The 19,818-nt window shown below is 44.5% G+C and overlaps 3 protein-coding genes across 5 annotated transcripts in view; 2 read left to right on the forward strand and 1 right to left on the reverse strand.

Annotated features, from left to right (window-relative positions):
• The window catches only part of LOC307031576 (kinesin-like protein KIF1C), a 47,518-nt gene extending 41,977 nt beyond the window's left edge, over window positions 1–5,541 (forward strand). The window contains exons 26-27 of the mRNA XM_079668787.1: window positions 32–416; window positions 1,965–5,541. Of these exons, the coding sequence (XP_079524913.1) occupies window positions 32–416; window positions 1,965–2,713 (1,134 nt within the window). The 3' untranslated portion in view covers window positions 2,714–5,541. The remainder of the gene's footprint in view (window positions 1–31; window positions 417–1,964) is intronic.
• Window positions 5,542–6,178: 637 nt separating this feature from the next.
• Window positions 6,179–14,915, forward strand: LOC307031579 (uncharacterized protein). Of its 3 annotated transcripts, none has more exons than XM_079668791.1 (8): window positions 6,179–6,432; window positions 7,056–7,151; window positions 10,682–10,873; window positions 11,819–12,169; window positions 12,271–12,603; window positions 12,886–13,026; window positions 13,078–13,266; window positions 13,427–14,915. In XM_079668791.1, the coding sequence occupies exons 1-8, from the start codon at window positions 6,280–6,282 to the stop codon at window positions 14,093–14,095; spliced, it is 2,124 nt and encodes a 707-aa protein (XP_079524917.1). In that variant the 5' UTR covers window positions 6,179–6,279; the 3' UTR covers window positions 14,096–14,915. The 3 variants fall into 3 exon arrangements, with proteins under 3 accessions (XP_079524917.1, XP_079524916.1, XP_079524918.1); XM_079668792.1 differs by having other exon boundaries at window positions 6,180–6,432; window positions 11,819–11,914; window positions 11,990–12,169; window positions 12,886–13,266; XM_079668790.1 differs by having other exon boundaries at window positions 12,886–13,266.
• Window positions 7,371–10,745, reverse strand: LOC307031578 (uncharacterized protein). The gene is made up of 2 exons (XM_079668789.1): window positions 10,576–10,745; window positions 7,371–10,487 (listed from the first exon to the last, which is right to left on the reverse strand). The coding sequence occupies exon 2, from the start codon at window positions 10,026–10,028 to the stop codon at window positions 7,698–7,700; it is 2,331 nt and encodes a 776-aa protein (XP_079524915.1). The 5' UTR covers window positions 10,029–10,487; window positions 10,576–10,745; the 3' UTR covers window positions 7,371–7,697.
• Window positions 14,916–19,818: the final 4,903 nt, after the last annotated feature.

A 19,818-nucleotide genomic window follows, 5' to 3' on the forward strand; every position in this document is an offset into this window, starting at 1 on the left:
GTGTGTGTGTGTGTGTGTGTGTGTGTTGCAGGAAGTGAAGCTGCAGAACAACATGAAGGACGATGAGATCCGGGCTCTGAGGGACCGGATGATAAAGATGGAGTCCATCATCCCCGTGGAGGGGGAGGAAGAAGAGGAAGAGGAAGAAGAGGGGGGAGGGTCTCCTCTCAGGGGGGAGGATGAAGAAGAGGAGGAAGATGGGGAGGGGGAGGAGCCTGGTGGAGAGGGGGAGGGGCCTATGGGAGAGGGAGACACACCCCCTAAGAAGCCTGAGGTCAGGGTAAAGCGCCTGATGGACGAGGACCCGGCCTTCCGGAGGGGGCGCCTCCGGTGGCTGAAGCTGGAACAGCAGCGCATCCTGAACCTGCAGCAGCAGAACATCAGAGGGAAGCTGCGGAGCCACAACCAGAGTCCAGGTGAGAACCAGAGTCAAGGGTTAGAACCAGAGTCCAGGTGAGAACCAGAGTCCAGGTGAGAACCAGAGTCAAGGGTTAGAACCAGAACCACAGTCCAGGCGAGAACCAGAGTCCAGGTGAGAACCAGAGTCCAGATGAGAACCAGATTCAAGGGTTAGAACCAGAGTCCAGGTCAGAACCAGAGTCAAGGGTTAGAACCAGAACCACAGTCCAGGTGAGAACCAGAGTCTAGGTGAGAACCAGAGTCAAGGGTTAGAACCAGAGCCATAACCAGAGTCCAGGTGAGAACCAGATTCCAGGTGAGAACCAGAGTCTAGGTGAGAACCAGAGTCAAGGGTTAGAACCAGAGCCATAACCAGAGTCCAGGTGAGAACCAGAGTCCAGGTGAGAACCAGAGTATAGGTGAGAACCAGAGTCAAGGGCTAGAACCAGAGCCACAACCAGAGTCCAGGTGAGAACCAGAGTCCAGGTAAGAACCAGAGTCAAGGGTTAGAACCAGAACTACAACCAGAGTCCAGGTGAGAACCAGAGTCAAGGGTTAGAAACAGAACCACAACCAGAGTCCAGGTGAGAACCAGAGTCAAGGGTTGGAACCAGAGTCCAGTTGAGAACCAGAGTCCAGGTGAGAACCAGAGTCAAGGGTTAGAACCAGAACCACAGTCCAGGTGAGAACCAAAGTCTAGGTGAGAACCAGAGTCAAGGGTTAGAACCAGAGCCATAACCAGAGTCCAGGTGAGAACCAGAGTCAAGGGTTAGAACCAGAACCACAGTCCAGGTGAGAACCAGAGTCTAGGTGAGAACCAGAGTCAAGGGTTAGAACCAGAGCCATAACCAGAGTCCAGGTGAGAACCAGAGTCCAGGTGAGAACCAGAGTCAAGGGTTAGAACCAGAGCCACAACCAGAGTCCAGGTGAGAACCAGAGTCCATGGGAGAACCAGAGTCAAGGGTTAGAACCAGAACCACAACCAGAGTCCAGGTGAGAACCAGAGTCAAGGGTTAGAAACAGAACCACAAGCAGAGTCCAGGTGAGAACCAGAGTCAAGGGTTAGAAACAAAACCACAACCAGAGTCCAGGTGAGAACCAGAGTCCAGGTGAGAACCAGAGTCCAGGTGAGAACCAGAGTACAGGGTTAGAACCAGAACCAACTTTTTTCTAAAGATTCTGAATTTGTTCTTCTTTTTTTCCCCTTTTTTCTAAAGAAATTAACTTTTTTCCAAAACAATTAACTTTTTCTCAAAATCTCAAAAATGCTGACTTTATTTTTTAATTCTCAACATTCTGAGACATAAGGGGTTAAACAAGAATTGGGGAAAGGGGCGTGGCAATGTAGTCCGAGGCTGAAATGAGACCAGGAGCTTTGATGTGATGGTCTTCAAAAGGTAAATTTGTCTTGAGTTGATTTTGAGGAGATATCTAACGATTGTCTTCCCCTTCTCTCCCTCCCCTCTGTCTCTCTCTCCATCTCTCTCTCTCTCCCCCTCCCCTCTCTCCCTCTCTCTCTCTCTCTCTCTCCCCCTCCCCCTCTCTCTCTCCCTTTCCCCCCTCAGGTGTTCCTTCCCCTGTGGTCCCGGTCCACCTCCCTGGCACCGGGCGCTTCATCCCCCCCCAGGAGTGCAAGCTGAAGTTCCCCTTTAAGAGTAACCCTGCTCACCGGTTGTCATGGGGACCAGCGACCGCCGCCCTACTGGCGCTGGGACTGGTTGAGGGGGGGGAGGAAGGAGGAGGGGGGGGGGAGGGTAAAGCTTCTCCGTCACCCCCCCCTCATCAGGGCCTGTTGCCCCTCCCCTTCCTGCAACAAGCTCCGCCCCCTCCTCGAATGCGAAGCCCCAGCCCTCACCGCAACTGGCAACAACAACAACAGCGTAACCAGGGCGGCTTCTTCAACAACCAGCACGGTAACCAGGCGAACCAGCAGCCGCAGAACCGCCGTTACCGACGCAACTCGTTCGACGGCTCCGCCCACCAAGGCAACAGTAACTATGATAACGATCACCAGGGGCGACCGAGACAGAGGAGGGGGGCGTCGCCCGGCCCGAGAGGAGGGGGAGGGGGAGACGGCTTAAATTATAACCAACCCCCACCACCACCCCATCAGTTCCACCCCTACCCGTACTACAGCCCCCACAATGCACCATTCCAGCCGGCACCAGGGGGGCCGCCGCACAACAGCTACCACAGCCTGCCGCGGCACCCCCCCCCCGACATGATGCTGATGGGGGGGTGGGGCTTCAACACTCCTCCACGAATGAGGAGGCAGGTTAGCGCCCCGGACCTCAAAAACAACAAGGACATGTGATCGCAGCGAGCACTCTGGTTGGCTGCTTTGATCAACAAGGACACGCTCATCTGACAGCAGCGAGCACTCTGATTGGCTGCCGCGTGTTTGTGTTTAAGCACCTTACCAACACTAGAGCAGCCCGTCACACACATCCTGTACCTCCACTCCTGGTGTGTGTATGTGTGTGTGTGTGTGTGTGTGTGGCTGTGTGTGTGTGGCTTGCTGCTAGGAGAGTTGTTCCCTGGGTTATGTGTTCTTGTTATAAACTGACATTTTAAGAGTTTGCTAACTGCAAACTTTGCCGTTAAAATGTCTGACAAATTATGAAAAAGTGACGTTTAAAATGCAGTTTGAACGGTAACATCTTGTTCAGCTGTTTTGGAGATGTGGACTTCTAAAGAAAGGCGTAAAAAGACACTAAGCTAGGGAACACAGGACCCTGGGAACATACACTAACCCTGCTAGCTTCTACGTTAGCATGCGTTAGCTCTTGTTTTTTGTTGCTGTTTGTCATGCTCTCAAACAGAAAGGAAGTTATCAGATTTTATGAATTGCTGCGTTGATGATAAGCCGTTTTTTAAAACAGTGCCTTGAAGTCTCCTGTTTTTGTGTTTTTGTACTTAAAGATGAAGTACGTTGGTTTGTTTTTCTCTGAGTTGAATGAACTCCTCTCTGTTCGCCGCTGTTACCTCGATACAGCCAGAGAGGTTTTCGTTAGCTCGGGTTAGCAAGCTAGCCTGAGCAATAAGTAGAGGGAAGGGAAAGTATTAGCTTAGCCTAGCCAAAGCAGCATTCATGGTGGACGGGAAATTACAGATTCTAAGACTTCATAAAATGAAACGTTTTTCAGATGAAAAAATACCTACGTTTAAAAGCTACAGTGTTAGCTAGCCGTAATAAACTCCATTAAAATCTGTTTGCTTATGGTTTTGAAGACGGAGATCTGATTATTGAAGCTCGTAGTTCCTGTTTCTCCCGTGTGCACCTGAATAATGCGTAGCTAAGGGCTATAAACCAAAGAGAGCTGCGACAGACAGACGGTTATAAAGACAGACAGACGGTTATAAAGACAGACAGACGGTTATAAAGACAGACAGACAGATGGTTTTAATGGACGGTGTAAGGAAACAGAAGAAGTGAACTCACATGTTGGATGTTTTTAAAGCGTTGTGTGTATATTTGAAGTTTGTTTTTATAAAGAATCTATTTTAAAACGGGCTGCGACATATATTATATACATGTGTTCAATATGTCACCTTCACTGTCTCTGGCAATCGTGGGAAATGTAAGTGATGTGACTTATTTAACAGATATGGGAGATGGATTATGCGAGGCCCGTGTGAGCAAGGAACTCTGGGAAATGTAGTTTGAGACAGAAGGAAAAGAGGCTTTGTGTTTGAAGTTACATGTTCTGTGTAATTTTACAATCAAAAACGACGATTAAAAAAGTTATAATGTCCGTGAAGGACGAGGAATGAACGGCTGCCTTCAGGAGACGTTGGGAAGTTGGGAATGTGTGGCTTTTTTCTCAATTTTATTTTGCATTCAATTTCACTTTAAAAGCAATTTTGTCATCATACGGTCATACTCTTAACATCATTAATCAAGTCATTTAGTTTGAATTATCAGGAAATAGCAAAAGAAAACAAGTTTATATAAAGTGTGGTGGCTATAAAATAAAGATTTACAGTCAAATTATATACCATTATCAAAAAACACACTTTTTTGAGAGGCTTACGAAGAAACGTGGCCTTAAAGTGCTGAAGTACGCTTGGGTTAAACGAAGCAGCCCTCGTGGTACGTTTATCTTAAATGTAGGAAGTTTCGAAGGCAGGTGTTTCACATGTAGACTTACAAAAAAGACTCTTGGGACCACGCCTTCAACCCAACAGGAAGTCATTTTTAATATAGCGTGAGATTTATTTTTGGGGCGATAAAAACATGTGAAGTTATATAAACAACCGCATATTTCCAACTTCCCAAATGTCCTTGAATGCAGCTTTGAGGTTTTTTTTACCCTCCATGAATGATGACGAGTTTACTGTCAGCTGGGAGTTTTCGGCACTGCCTGAACCCCGTCCCACACAGAGCAATGCATTGTGGGAGAGATGACGAGGGGAGCTTAATTGCGCTCCGTGACTTTAAGACCTTTCTTTATTTTTTACAAGGTGATGACAAAAACACAGGAAGTGATTGTGATTGGCCGGAGAAGCATGTCTCTGGAATCAACCAATCACAGGACAATCTCGATTATTACCTGCTGCCACCGCCGGGCATGATGGGAGATTTCCTTTTTTACGATTTTTCTTTTTTTCTTTCCAGCTTGGGCTTTTCTGATTGGCTGTTTTCTTTGTTTACTCATTTACTTCCTGTATTTTAACCCCGCCTACATGTGCTTTGTGACGTCACTGTCACTGTTATTAATACAACTATCGTTTAGTATAAAAAGGTGTCTTTAATATCGGGTTCTGTTGCTGCTAAAGGGAGCTTCTTCGCCCTCATGCAAGTGTGTGTGTGTTGGACGTCCATGTGTGTGTGAGTGTGTGTATTTCCGGGTTAATTTAGAATCATAATCTAAAGTGTGCGTCACGTTATAAATCTGATTTTTCTTGAATCGTCTGTTTAGTTTTTATTATTCTTTGGGCGGTTTGAAGAGGAGGAGGAGGAGGAGGAGGGGGCCTTATCCAATCACAACCTCAGAATCCTTCAGGACTCGATGACATCACAGTCTAGCCCTCCTCCCATTGGTTGAGAGTTTGTTTTTTGTCTGTTGTTGTATCAGGATCAATCTCAGGCTCTACCTGCAGAAACATGGCGGCAATAAACTGTCAGCGAAACACTACGAATCACGAGTCACTGTTTCCTCTTTATTTCTGCACCATCATGTTTTATTCATTGTTTTGTCCAACACAGTAATCAAATATTTAAAAGTAAATAATTAAAATAACTCAGCATCATTTAAGTTAATGTCCCTTAACGAGGAAAGCCCTGGGTCTTCTATTTTAGTTTTAAATACACATTTAATCTCAGAGAAAATCCAATGTTTTCTCTGAGATTGGTTGGGAACCTGTTTGATGTTTTAACTTGGAAGTGTGTGACTCTCTTTCCCCTCGTTTTCCAATTATGTTTTCTTCCATTTATTATTCTTGAGTTCAAATTCATTTTACATTTATTTTTAACGCAATATTTTTGTGTTATTTGTTTTTGCAAATGAAATCACATCATGTACATTTTAATATATATTTTTGATAATATTGAGAATAATGACGCCACAATTATGTATTCCCTCTAATCGCAATGTCAGTGAAAAAGTACAAATTAAATATTTTTTCCGAATTGTCAAATAAACATAGAAGCACATGCTATCAACAGACACACAGCTGAGGCTTATCACGCTTCCTGTTTCAGCAGCTGACACACACACACACACACACACACACACACACACACACACACACACACACACACACACACACACACACACACACACACACACACACACACACACACACACACACAGACAGAGCAGAGTACAGTCAGAGAGTTCATTCAGTTTCTCTCAGGAGCTACAGGTATTTCCCAGAATGCACATCTTCCTCCTCTTCGCCCTCCTCGTTGCTCCGGTAACAGCGGTTCCCGGTTGTCACGGCGACAGAGATAAGGACCACCGGAGACTGGAAAACTGCACCGCGGCGGGATTCACCGGAATACCGGCGGAACTTGAACCAGCGACCAAGGTAACACGAGAGGGGAACTCTAACTTCAGTGTGTGAAATTAAACAGTTTTATACACAGATAAATATGGTCAAAGTTAAAAGTGGACATTTTGAAAGAGATTAAACCGTAGAGAAACTTATGGCAAGATAAAAAAAGTGAACAAAAAAAAAAAAAACAAGTAAAAATATTTATAATAATGAAAATATAGTTAAAAAAAACAATACAATTATCAAAATAAATCATTTTTATTTTTGAGCATAGAAATAAGGAAATGTAAAAAATGTAATATAATGAATGTGAATATACAAAAAATACGCCAAAAACAAAAAAACTACTTAGACATACCAAAGCAAATTCCTTGTATGTGTAAACCGGGTTATAAAACGGCTTCTGATTCTGATAAAGCCTCTAACTTGCTCACCATTTTGTCCTGAATCATCAAAACTAAATAACCAAAAGTGATTGAAGCAGAAAGAGCCAGATGACCCATGTTTTATTACACATCCTGTAGCTAACAGCTGACTCTCTCTGACGGGCGGGACCACAGCAGGGAAACTGTCTTCCTGTTCCAGAGCGATAAGACGGCAGCAGTTTGACAGGAATCTGCTTTTACAGTGTTTCTTCTTCTACTGTTTTTTTCTAGGTTCTGTTGTTTCCCCAGAACCTATTCTCCAGCCTCTCCTGGTCCTCCTTCCAGATCTTCACGGAGATCTACGAGATCGACCTCACTGGAAACAAGGTGTCGGATGAATCCGGAATCAATGATATCTCTCATTTGAATTGATGTCCATGTGTCTCTGTCTCCTGTGTGTCCAGGTTCACTGAGGATATTGATATTGATATCAATCAATATTTATATCTGTACTTTTAGTCAAATCGGCCGAGTACTGAAATAACTAGGATGCAGAACATGAAGGAAGTGTCACGGTTTGTGAAACAAGCAGGACCCAAATGCAGATTTAAACTGAAACTTCCTTTATTTCAAGGCTATGATCTATATACACAATGACAAACAGAACACTCACCGCAGAACTAGTAAGGGAACAAGACGAACCGACCAAGACAGACAGACAACCCAGAACTTAAATACACACAAGACTCAATCACACAACAAGACACAGGTGAGGAGGGAGGAGAAAACACAGGGGCCCAGGTGAACATAATCAGACAATTAGACACACCAGGGAAACTAATGACAAGAGGAAAAACACAGGGAAAAGGACCAGACAATAACCCAATGGAAAACATGACATGGAAAATAGCAAAAACACCCAAACCTACAAAACTATAAACGTGACATAACATGAGAATCGTGACATAACCCCCCCCCCCCCCTCAAGGGACGGATTCCAGACGTCCCAAAAAAACAAAAATCCAGCAGGGTGGGTGGAGGGGGTCTGGAGGACGGGTCTCGGGCGAACGGCCCGGGGGCAAGGCAGAGTTCAAAAAAGGGGAATTCCGGCGGACGGCCCGGGGGCAAGGCAGAGTTCAAAAAGGGGAATTCGGGCAGACAGCCCGGGGGCAAGGCAGAATCCATGGAGGGAATCTCGGGCGGACGGCCCGGGGGCAAGGCAGAGTCCGAGGAGGGGTGAAGACCCGACAGCTCCGGAGGCCGGTCAGGAGCCGGTGTCTGCAAGATCCCCCATGGAAGAGGACACAGGATCGGCAGGACCCCCGGCAGGAGAGCAGTCGGCGGAATCCCCAACGCGACAGGACATGGAGTTGGCAGGACCCCCAGCGGAAAAGCAGTCGGCGGGACCTCCAACGTGGCAAGACATGGAGTTGGCAGGACCCCCGGCAGAAGAGCAGTCTGCGGGACCTCCAACGGCTCAGGACATGGGGTTGGCAGGACCCCCGGCAGAAGAGTAGTCTGCGGGACCTCCAACGGGACACGACATGGAGTCGGCAGGCCCCCCGGCAGAAGAGTAGTCTGCGGGACCTCCAACGGGACACGACATGGAGTCGGCAGGCCCCCCGGCAGAAGAGTAGTCTGCGGGACCTCCAACGGCACAGGACATGGGGTTGGCAGGACCCCCGGCAGAAGAGCAGTCTGCGGGACCTCCAACGGCTCAGGACATGGGGTTGGCAGGACCCCCGGCAGAAGAGTAGTCTGCGGGACCTCCAACGGGACCAGACATGGAGTTGGTAGGACCCCCGGCAGAAGAGTAGTCTGCGGGACCTCCAACGTGACAAGACATGGAGTTGGCAGGATCCCCGGCAGAAGAGTAGTCTGCGGGACCTCCAACGGCACAGGACATGGGGTTGGCAGGACCCCCGGCAGAAGAGTAGTCTGCGGGACCTCCAACGGCACAGGACATGGAGTTGGCAGGACCCTCGGCAGAAGAGCAGTCTGCGGGACCTCCAACGGCTCAGGATATGGGGTTGGCAGGACCCCCGGCAGAAGAGTAGTCTGCGGGACCTCCAACGGCTCAGGACATGGGGTTGGCAGGACCCCCGGCAGAAGAGTAGTCTGCGGGACCTCCAACGTGACAAGACATGGAGTTGGCGTCGGGCGGACAGCCATCAGGACACCGGGAGCTGTCGTCGGACGGACAGCCATCAGGACACGGGGAGCTGGCGTCGGACGGACAGCCAACCGGAGACGAGGTGCTGGAGTCGGCCGGTATGCTGACAGGACATGGGGAGCTGTCGTCGGACGGACAGCCATCAGGACACGGGGAGCTGGCGTCGGATGAGCAGCCATCAGGACACGGGGAGCTGGCGTCGGACGGACAGCCAACCGGAGACGAGGTGCTGGAGTCGGCCGGTATGCTGACAGGACATGGGGAGCTGGCGTCGGACGGACAGCCATCAGGACACGGGGAGCTGGCGTCGGATGGACAGCCAACCGGAGACGAGGTGCTGGAGTCGGCCGGTACGCCGACAGGACTCGGGGAGCTGGCGTCGGCCGATGAGTCAGCAGGTGACGAGGAGCCGGAGTCGGGACCATGGTTACTGGAGCTGGCACTGAAGCCGGGACCATGGCTGTAAGGTCTGGTTCTGGAGCCGGAAACATGGCTGTAAGGTCCGGTTCTGGAGCCGGAAACATGGCTGTGTGGGCCGGCTCTGGAGCCAGAAACATGGCTGTGTGGGCCGGCACTGGAGCCGGAAACATGGCTGTAAGGTCCGGTTCTGGAGCCGGAAACATGGCTGTAAGGTCCGGTTCTGGAGCCGGAACCATGGCTCTTGGGGCTTGAGCGGCCTGCTTGGCCTTGCGACTCCTCCTCTTAGCAGCCGCCTGAATACTCCGTGGACCTCCATAAGCCAGACGAGTTCCAGAATATGACTCCTGGACAGGAGCAGGAACTGGGGCAGAAGCACGGGCTGACTGCAGACGGAAACCACCGAGGCGTATGGTGCCAAGTTGGGAATTGGGAGGCCGGGAGCTAGCATGCCTGGGGCTAACAGGCCGGGAATCACACACAGGGAGGATCTTTGAAATCCAGCCAGGTAAGAACTTCACCATTCCTGGTTTCTCTCTAGCCATCTGGCGCGCCTCCGACAACACAGCCTCCCGCTGCTGAACTCCGGGTGCTCTCTTCCATCGATCCGAGCAGTTAGCCAAAAAAAAGGAAACATTTAATAATTCCGACTCGAACGGATCTGCTGGGCCCATTTTTCAGGTCGGTTCGTACTGTCACGGTTTGTGAAACAAGCAGGACCCAAATGCAGATTTAAACTGAAACTTCCTTTATTTCAAGGCTATGATCTATATACACAATGACAAACAGAACACTCACCGCAGAACTAGTCAGGGAACAAGACGAACCGACCAAGACAGACAGACAACCCAGAACTTAAATACACACAAGACTCAATCACACAACAAGACACAGGTGAGGAGAGAGGAGAAAACACAGGGGCCCAGGTGAACATAATCAGACAATTAGACACACCAGGGAAACTAATGACAAGAGGAAAAACACAGGGAAAAGGACCAGACAATAACCCAATGGAAAACATGACATGGAAAATAGCAAAAACACCCAAACCTACAAAACTATAAACGTGACATAAAAGGAGAATCGTGACAGGAAGCGTGCTTGGAATGTAGGATGCACGTTGTGGTTGTAGCCTATTAGCAGGGGAAACCAATGAGTTAGCTTGTTAAGATGTTAAGATGAAAATATAAAGTTAAGATAGGATGCAGAACAAGAAGGTACCTTATTGAGGTGTTAGGGTGTAGGACAAGGATCAATAATAATATCTCTTGTTTTAGTTGTCGTACATATTTAGTGTTTAAAGTTTCTTGACTTCCTGTGTCTCCAGGTTCCAGAGTTGACCCCCAGCTCCGCTCCGATCCTCCCCAGCCTCAGTGTCCTCCGGCTGGGGTCGAACCGCCTGACCTCCCTCCCTGATGGATCCTTCTCCGCCTGCCCGGCGCTGACTGAACTCTACCTGGAGGGCAACGCCGTGGTTTCTCTGAGCGACAACACCTTCTCCGGACTCAGCAAGCTGGAGGTCAGGCCGTCTGCTAGCAAGGGAGGATGCATGCTGAAGGATGTAGAAGGAAGCTTGTTAGGAAGTTAGGACATACACCGTGAAGGTAGTATCTAAGGAAGTTAGGATACATGCCATGAAGGACGCATTTTAGGGAGTTAGGATCTACACCATGAAGGTAGCATCTAAGGAAGTTAGGGCATACACCTTGAAGGTAGCATCTAAGGAAGTTAGGATACATGCCATGAAGGAAGCTTGTTAGGAAGATAGGACATACACCGTGAAGGTAGCATCTAAGGAAGTTAGGATACATGCCATGAAGGACGCTCGTTAGGAAGTTAGGACATACACCGTGAAGGTAGTATCTAAGGAAATTAGGATACATGCCATGAAGGACGCATTTTAGGGAGTTAGGATCTACACCATGAAGGTAGCATCTAAGGAAGTTAGGGCATACACCTTGAAGGTAGCATCTAAGGAAGTTAGGATACATGCCATGAAGGAAGCTCGTTAGGAAGATAGGACATACACCGTGAAGGTAGCATCTAAGGAAGTTAGGATACATGTCATGAAGGACGCATTTTAGGGAGTTAGGATCTACACCATGAAGGTAGCATCTAAGGAAGTTAGGACATACACCGTGAAGGTAGCATCTAAGGAAGTTAGGGCATACACCGTGAAGGTAGCATCTAAGGAAGTTAGGATACATGCCATGAAGGTAGCTTCTTAGGAATATAGGATACATGCCGTGAAGGAAGCATGTTAGGGAGTTATGATACATGCCGTGAATATAGGTTGTTAGGAAGATAGGATACATGCCGTGAAGGAAGCATGTTAGGAAGATAGGATCTACACCGTGAAGGAAGCATATTAGGAAGTTAAGAATTATTTACCTATACCTTTTGACCTTTAGTTTTCTTACCGAAGAAAGCTCAACTTGTCTCTCTTCTAACTCTCACCTTTTAGATCCTGGACTTATCGTCCAATCGTATCCAGGTTCTTCCTCAGCTCATGCTACAACCCCTCGCTGTGATCGAGACCCTGTACATCGAGAACAACAAGGTGGGGAAAGGAACAACAGTCCTTCAATGTCACTTTTCTTGCCTGGAGCGGGGATCTCAAACCTTTTTGTTTCAGGTCCTGACGATGCCTGACGATTGGTTCAGCCCGAAGGAGGAGGTGCCGTACCTTTTCCTCTCGGCCAATCCCTGGGCCTGCTCCTGTTCCCTCACTTACCTGCGCAGATACATTGATGAATATGAATTCAACGTGTACGTGCGGAATGGACCGATCGTCACGACCGACGCTTTGAGCGTGGTGAGAACCGGCCATGGAAAGTCTTTATGACAGGTTGTTGCCTTAATGCCAACTCAAAATAAAAAACTGACTTGTTTCTGGCGTTGGCTTTCTGTTCTCAGGTGTGCGACTCTCCTCAGAGGCATAAGGCAACAGCTGTATTGTATCTTGAAGAATCTCAGCTATGTAGACCATATTATACCGCTACTACTGCTGTTTCTACGACTACTGCTTTCCCCACTACACCTCCTATCCCTTCTTTGACACCGACGTTTGTAGAGGTGACTAAATGGTCAGATCACTTCGTGTCCGGGGTCAGAGGTGACGGGCAATTGGGTCCTCAAACCACCCTTTCTACCAGCGGCCCCTCAACTGAAAGTCCTGCCAACATTACGCCAACAAACGCCCAAACTGATCCTTTAACTACCGCCAAGATGACCACCACCACTACGAAGGTAACAACCGCCTCCATCTCATTTTTTATTCTAGTTTTGTATTAAAATGAATTTCCTTAGACGTCCTATAAAAGCCATTTCTGTTAACACCCCTAAACTGTTTATAGTGCATTTTAAAGTGAGAGTACCCTTTTTTTTCAAGGCAACAACCACCAAAACATTAATTTTTTTATTCTAGTTTTTTTTTTATTAAAATGAATTTCCTTAGAAGTCCTAGAAAAGCCATTTCTGTTTTTAACATCCTTAAACTGTTTATAATGCATTTTGAACCCTTTTTTCAAGGCAACAACCACCACCCCCATGGCAACAACTACCACAACCAAGGCAACAACCACCACCCCCATGGCAACAACCACCACCCCCATGGCAACAACTACCACAACCAAGGCAACAACCACCACCCCCATGGCAACAACCCCCATGGCAACAACCCCCATGACAACAACCCCCATGGCAACAACTACCACAACCAAGGCAACAACTACCACAACCAAGGCAACAACAACCACCCCTATGGCAACAACCACCACCCCTATGGCAACAACCACCACCCCTATGGCAACAACCACCACGCCCATGGCAACAACCACCACCCCTATGGCAACAACCACCACAACCAAGGCAACAACCACCACGCCCATGGCAACAACCACCACAACCAAGGTAACAACCACCACCATCTCATTTTGTATTCTAGTTTTTTTTTATTAAAATGCATTTCCTCAGATGTCCTATAAAAGTCCTTCCTGTTTTTAACACCCCCGAACTGTTTATAATGCATTTTAAATTCATAATTTTTATCTGAGTACCCTTTATTTTCAAGGCAACAACCACCACTACTAAGGCAACAACAACCGCCGGCGATGACTCAGTAACCGGTAGAATTCGCAACGTCCGAGGCGCCGGGGTTTTCTGTTTCTGGCTTTTCGCCGGCTGCTTCCTGCTGTGCTTGGTGTCGGCGGCGGCCATTTTGGCGACCGTGGCCAGGATGGTGTTCTGGTACCGGCGGGTCTACAAGCCAATTAGCGCGGCACTAATGAGGAGGCAGGAGGACGTTAGGCTGTTAATGAGGGAAGGGAGGGATGAGGGGAGTGCTGTGTATCGCTCAGTTCTGTACGTCCATAGAGAGGGGGGAGTCGAGGAAGAAAGGGGGGAGACGGAGGGGGTTTACAGGAACACGATGTACCGAGTGATGAGCAAAGAAGAGGAAGTGGGGGGGAGGAAAGTGATGGAGGAGTTTCAGGTATCGGGGGAGGAAAGGGGGAGGAGAATGGGGGAGGAAAGGGGGAGGAGAATGGGGGATTCCAGGAAGCGCTACAGCGTTATTTTGAGGGAGGAGGCGGGGGGGAGGGGGGAGAAGGAGTGGGTGGTGGGGGGGTGGGAGGGGGAGGGGGAGGAGGCAAGGAGAAGCTGGGGGGAGTGGCTTACTCATTACTTACCCAGCATGCCCTGGGGTGTGGCCCCGCCTCCTGAGGGAGAGGCTGCTCAGTGATTGGTCAGCTGGATGAACATCATAACACTTCCTGTCTATAGAGAGGCAAAGTCCCTCCCTTTCCGGTGGAGCTCCATGGGACCTTATTTCGGAAAAAGTCTGTATTGAAGTCAATGGAGAGAGAAAGATTATCTTTCGATCCCGTTTGAATTGTGCCCATATGATGTTTGTCAATTTAAAAGATCATGTTGCAAGTCGAAAAAATTAAAATGTGTGGTAAAACTGTGAAGTAACACTTTGTGCGCTCAATGAACTACATCTCCCGTCTCGCACCACACACCAAGATGGCCGTCACGTTGGCACATTTCACTTCTTTCTTTCAGAATGAGGCGGAAAGTATTAAAAGAGGTGAAAATCACTCCAAGTCTGCGCATGTTGAGAGCTGTACACACCCAAGGGGAGTTAGTCGGTTCCGTAAGGACTCTGGGATTTGTAGTCTTTCTTGTTGTGTCTTATATTTCAACAGTTTTACGACAAACTGTGATTTTTTTTACATGGAAATAATTGTTTTAATTGACAAACATCATATGTGTAATTCGTGGCACAATTCAAACGGGATCGAAAGATAATCTTTCTCTCTCCATTGACTTCAATACATAATATTTCCTAGAAATTCCATACAATTATATTAGAAAGTATAGCGGGATATTAGTCTTTGTAAAACTACAAACATTAAAACCACCTTTATGATCATTCGTCTCGACACGCTTTTAATGACACATTCCCAACGGCCTCACATAATCACTACTAACAAAATAAATGAATATTAACTGTGTGTTTAATTTACATTAATCAATAAAAACAGTTTATTCACCTTTAAGTCATCAGAGAGTCATTTAATAAACGATACAAAGATTGTTTTCTTATTTGTCCTTTCTGTTTGTAAACCCCTAAACTGAATACTATCATTTAAAAGCCATCTCTCATTTTTAATTAATTCATATTTGTAGTCTGGTTTATAATTTGGATAATTGTTGTACCCTTTTTTTTTACATTTAAATTGTTTATTTTATTGATGTTGTATCTAATTGTATTTGTTTTTATTATATTATATACATTGTATTTGTTATTACTTCTAAATTCTCAACATTTGATTTATTCATTATTAATAATATTTGGTAGTTTAAACATAAATGAATATAGATTACAAAAATGTATATATTTCATATAATTATAAAAAAGGACAAATTAATTTTAAATATGTCAAACAGAGGTGAAATGGTCAGGTGATCAGCGCATGCCCAGAAGATCTTTAATTATCATCATGTATTCTTCTTCTGGTTCAGATCCACACTGTCGGATTCTAAATAAACAAACTTATAAATAAACTTAAAAAACTCAAAATATAAACGTTATCTCTTTGCACAAAGCTAACGGGATGTACCTTCTTCTGCTTCTACTGTTGCTTCTTCGGCAGCTTCAAACACCTGCTTCAGGTACGTTGGTTTCTGATTCAAACTATGGATGTTTTGTTTCTGAAATACACGCGTTATAAGATCATTTTTAAACACCTAAACAAATAGCTGTAGTCTATCCATGGTTCCGATAGAGAGAGGGGCGGGCGGATGTGGCGCAATGGATAATGCCTTGGTGTTGGGATCAGGGGGGCACAGGTTCAAACCCCACTGCAGTCAGCATGTCGTTGTGTCCCTGAGACACTTCACCCCAAAGTGCTCGGATTGCCCACAGTATTGAGTATGGAAGTCGCTTTGGATAAAAGGTGTATAAGGAAAACACAGACACTCATCATGAGGTCCCAATATCAATGGATCCAGCAGAGCAATAGCCTATAGGCAAAACACAGAAGACCAACTAAAGACATTACATAAAATGAACTACCAAAGCTGCAGTAGAGGTCAACTTCATTCATTTTCTTTCCGTGTTACTGATTGGAATCGCTATGCGCCGCTCTCTCTCGTCTCCTCTTCACTACAGGGTGAAAACTACACTTTTCGCGGCACACGTACTTACAGCCAATCAGCTCTCTGAATTATGAGATGACGTTTGGCAGGTATGCCAGAACAGTGCCCCAATGGTGATTATTTTTTTGCCGCAGACATTGGATAGAAAAATACCCTGAGCATGAGCAGTGTAATTGTTACAGCACCCATCGACTTTGAAAGCAGAGAGAGAGGCTTGCCCCACATCGCTCAACACGGCTCAATAGGCACACTGTGGACACTAATTGTAAGAACACAGACTAAGACAGCAATGTACAGACGAATCAGATGACTAAACGTGATCTTAAAATATATTTTAACATTTTTTGTTTTTGCATATTTTTTTAATTATTATTTGCATTACTTTCTGCTGACACTAGGTGGCGCTGCCCCTAATGACGAGTCGCCGCTGAATATGTCAGAGTTACAACCAGACTCACGAGGCAGGTGAATGTCTTTCAAAAAAGACTGTCAAAAGGGGTGATACATATATATATATATTTATATGTATATATATGTGGATTCTTCAGAGTAGAGGATGAAATAAAGGTGTAAATATTTAGATTATTTACTAAAAAAGAGCTAACATCACATTTAAAGAAAACGTTACTTATATTTGTTTTATATTAAACACGTTTAATCTTCCTTTTTTAAAGTAAATAAGGAATCACAATTTAATTATCATTAGATTTACTGATTTAATAAATCTAGTAATTACAAGTTGTTTATCATCAAGATAGTATTTTGTATTTATAAACAATAATACATTTATCTAATCTAATCGCACAATAATGTTTAAATGTAATCTGGGTTGAGTTATAGTTATTTATTTCTAGTATATTTCTAGTTCTTAATATTTCACATTAAAATAATTGAAACAAACAGGGAGGCTTTTATTGTGAAACAGTCACCGGAATGTGTTTTCAAAATAAAGCTCCAGTCGTAGTTGATGTTTAAGAAATATTCAGAAAAATAAACATCTAATAATAATGAAGTGATATGAATAAATATTATAAAAATGATGTTTTCAAAAAATATTTAAGGACAGAAAATAAACTGAATATGAGATAAATGCTTAAAAAAGTCATGATACAATATTTGAATCCTAAAGAAAATGTGTGTATGTACAGTATATTCAAATAAAACATATAAATACAAAATAAAAGACTTGAAATTACTATGAAATATTCATAAAAAAACATAGCAATTTAAATGCAGAAAAAACCTAAAAGTTTGAGAATGTCACATTTGAGAATTTGATTTAAGTCGATAAAAATGTAAATAAATCATAATTGTATATTTATAATGATCAATTGTACAATAAAACAATGTGCCTAAATATGTCAGAATATTTAAACGCAACAGAAAGATAAATCATACATTTAGTTTCAGCGTCCATGTTGTTTCCCAACCAATTATAATATATATTTTTTAACGTTAATATTGTTTGAAAGTGAACAATTTGCTTATTTCTTTTAAAAATAAAGTAATTTGTATTTAACTGTGGGTTGGGGTAGCGCTGCCAGAAGGCGGAAAACACCTGAAACCACGGACTGTTAATGTCCACCTCACTGTGGAAATACCTGCCCATGTCCACACACACACACACACACTCACACACACACACACACACACACACACACACACACACACACACACACACACACACACACACACACACACACACACACACACACACACACACACACACACACACACACTCTCACAGACACACACTCTCACAGACGACGCATTCAGATGCTGTAGGAAAAAAACGAAACAAAAACACATATTTTGTTTTTTAACAGTAAACCAGAGTACCAGCACCCTACAAAAAAAACTCCTAAACGACAAACAGTTTCCCAACCATGGATAAATAAAGTGTAAATAAAGTTAAAACACACACACATACCATGTATACATCACTTCAGGGGACATTACATTGACTTACATGCATTTCCTGGAGACTTATCCTAACCCTTAACCATAACCAACAAATGCCTAACCCTAACCCTTACCCTTACCCTAAACCTAACCAAGTCTTCACCCTAAAATTAATGATTCCCCTCATGGGGAGCTCCTTTTTGTCCCCATAATGGAGGCGGGTCCCCACATGTGACTGTGTAAACAGATTTAGGTCCCCACAAGTATAGTATAGTAATGCTAGGCCACACACACATACACACACACACACACACACACACACACACACACACACACATACACACACACACACACTCTCACACACACTCTCACAAACAACTCATTCAGTGCTGTAGGAAAAAAACGAGACAAAAAGACACATTGTGCTCTTTAACAGTAAACCAGAGTACCAGGACCCTAAAATAAAAACATCTTAATGACAAATAACTTTCCAACTTCTGATAAATAAAGTATAAATAATTAAATATTCAAAAACAAAACATCTGCGTTGGCCGGGAATCGAACCCGGGTCAACTGCTTGGAAGGCAGCTATGCTCACCACTATACCACCAACGCTCGATGAAATCTTACATCTGCGGTGAGGAATTTAAATGAGCACAAGGGTAAACAGCGCTTAGTTTATGCTAAAACTAGTGGTTATAAAACACCAAACAGCTCTCATTAACTCCGAAGATTAGCTTTGAGGTTCTAGCTATCGTTATTGTAATCTACCACGTTAGCATTTCCTGGATAAGGGTTGTGTCGTCACTGCAGAGGAAGCTAACGGCTAACTCAGGAGCTAACATACCTGAAGCCTTTGATTTACAGCAGGTTTATCTCCGTGTTAAAATCCGTCACATTGAGAGAGAAGTGGAAGCATAGAGGAAAAACACAGAATGGAGGTTTACTCTTAGATTTGCAGCAGAAACACGAGATCAATAAAGAGGCGTCACGTGATCATAATAAGACAGGTGTACTTTGCTGTTTGCTCCACTAGGTGGCGACATTTAGCAGGGTCCAAGTCCAATGGGCTTTGTGTTGTCTGTTAGCAGGACAACATGAGTGGCTTTATTTACTAGGATTCTTTTTTACTTTAAAGTAAATTATTTATTAAATATAGGAATATATATTTTGAACATGGGAAGAAAACACAACTCTGAAAGCGATGGACATTTTTGTAAAATAATGTGGAAAGTGGAAATGTTTAATAAAACATAGGGAGGTAACAATAACAATGACAACGATTTGAAAAGTAAATCATTTATTAAATGATGGACATTTAAAACGTATTTTAATGAAATAAGGAGAACATCTTTGGGAATTGAGGAAATGTATTTTTATGGAAGAATGTAGTCAAATAATATTAATAATAACATGTAGTTATATAATATATTTTAATAAGTTTAAAAAAGGTTAAAACTAACACATTTTTGGGAAATATTTACGGATATGTAGGACGTCATTTAAAAGTTAATAAAAATTGGGATATTTATTTTAGTTTTTTTGTTTAGTTCAATTGTAATATTTATAAACAAGTCGTATTTATTTTTACTTATTTAAATGTTTTATTATTTCTCCCATTTTATTTTTCAAAAACAAATAAAATATCTCCCTTTTGCACAAAAAAAACCCCTTCAAATAATGTGGTATTCTTCTCGAGTAGTATTTGTCAATTTCCCACGTTATTAATTAAATGCTTCATTCACTGTTTTCCTCTCTGTCTCTGTTTCAGGCTGACGGCCAATCAGCTGCTCACACACACACACACACACACACACACACACACACACACACACCTACACACACACTCACACTCACACACACACACTCACAAACACACACACACACACACACAAACAC

This window comes from Notothenia rossii, assembly GCF_949606895.1.
Source record: "Notothenia rossii genome assembly, chromosome: 3".
In the NCBI taxonomy this organism is placed as follows: domain Eukaryota; kingdom Metazoa; phylum Chordata; class Actinopteri; order Perciformes; family Nototheniidae; genus Notothenia; species Notothenia rossii.

What these genes read in the sequence shown, in the direction of transcription:
- LOC307031578 (XM_079668789.1), bottom strand. Translation starts at nt 10,028, where the DNA reads ATGGGCCCAGCAGATCCGTTCGAGTCGGAATTATTAAATGTTTCCTTT.
- LOC307031579 (XM_079668790.1), top strand. Translation starts at nt 6,280, where the DNA reads ATGCACATCTTCCTCCTCTTCGCCCTCCTCGTTGCTCCGGTAACAGCG. An exon ending in TCGACCTCACTGGAAACAAG is followed by an intron (nt 7,152 to 10,681) that starts GTGTCGGATGAA and finishes CTGTGTCTCCAG; the next exon opens with GTTCCAGAGTTGACCCCCAG. An exon ending in TGACCACCACCACTACGAAG is followed by an intron (nt 12,604 to 12,885) that starts GTAACAACCGCC and finishes CCTTTTTTCAAG; the next exon opens with GCAACAACCACCACCCCCAT.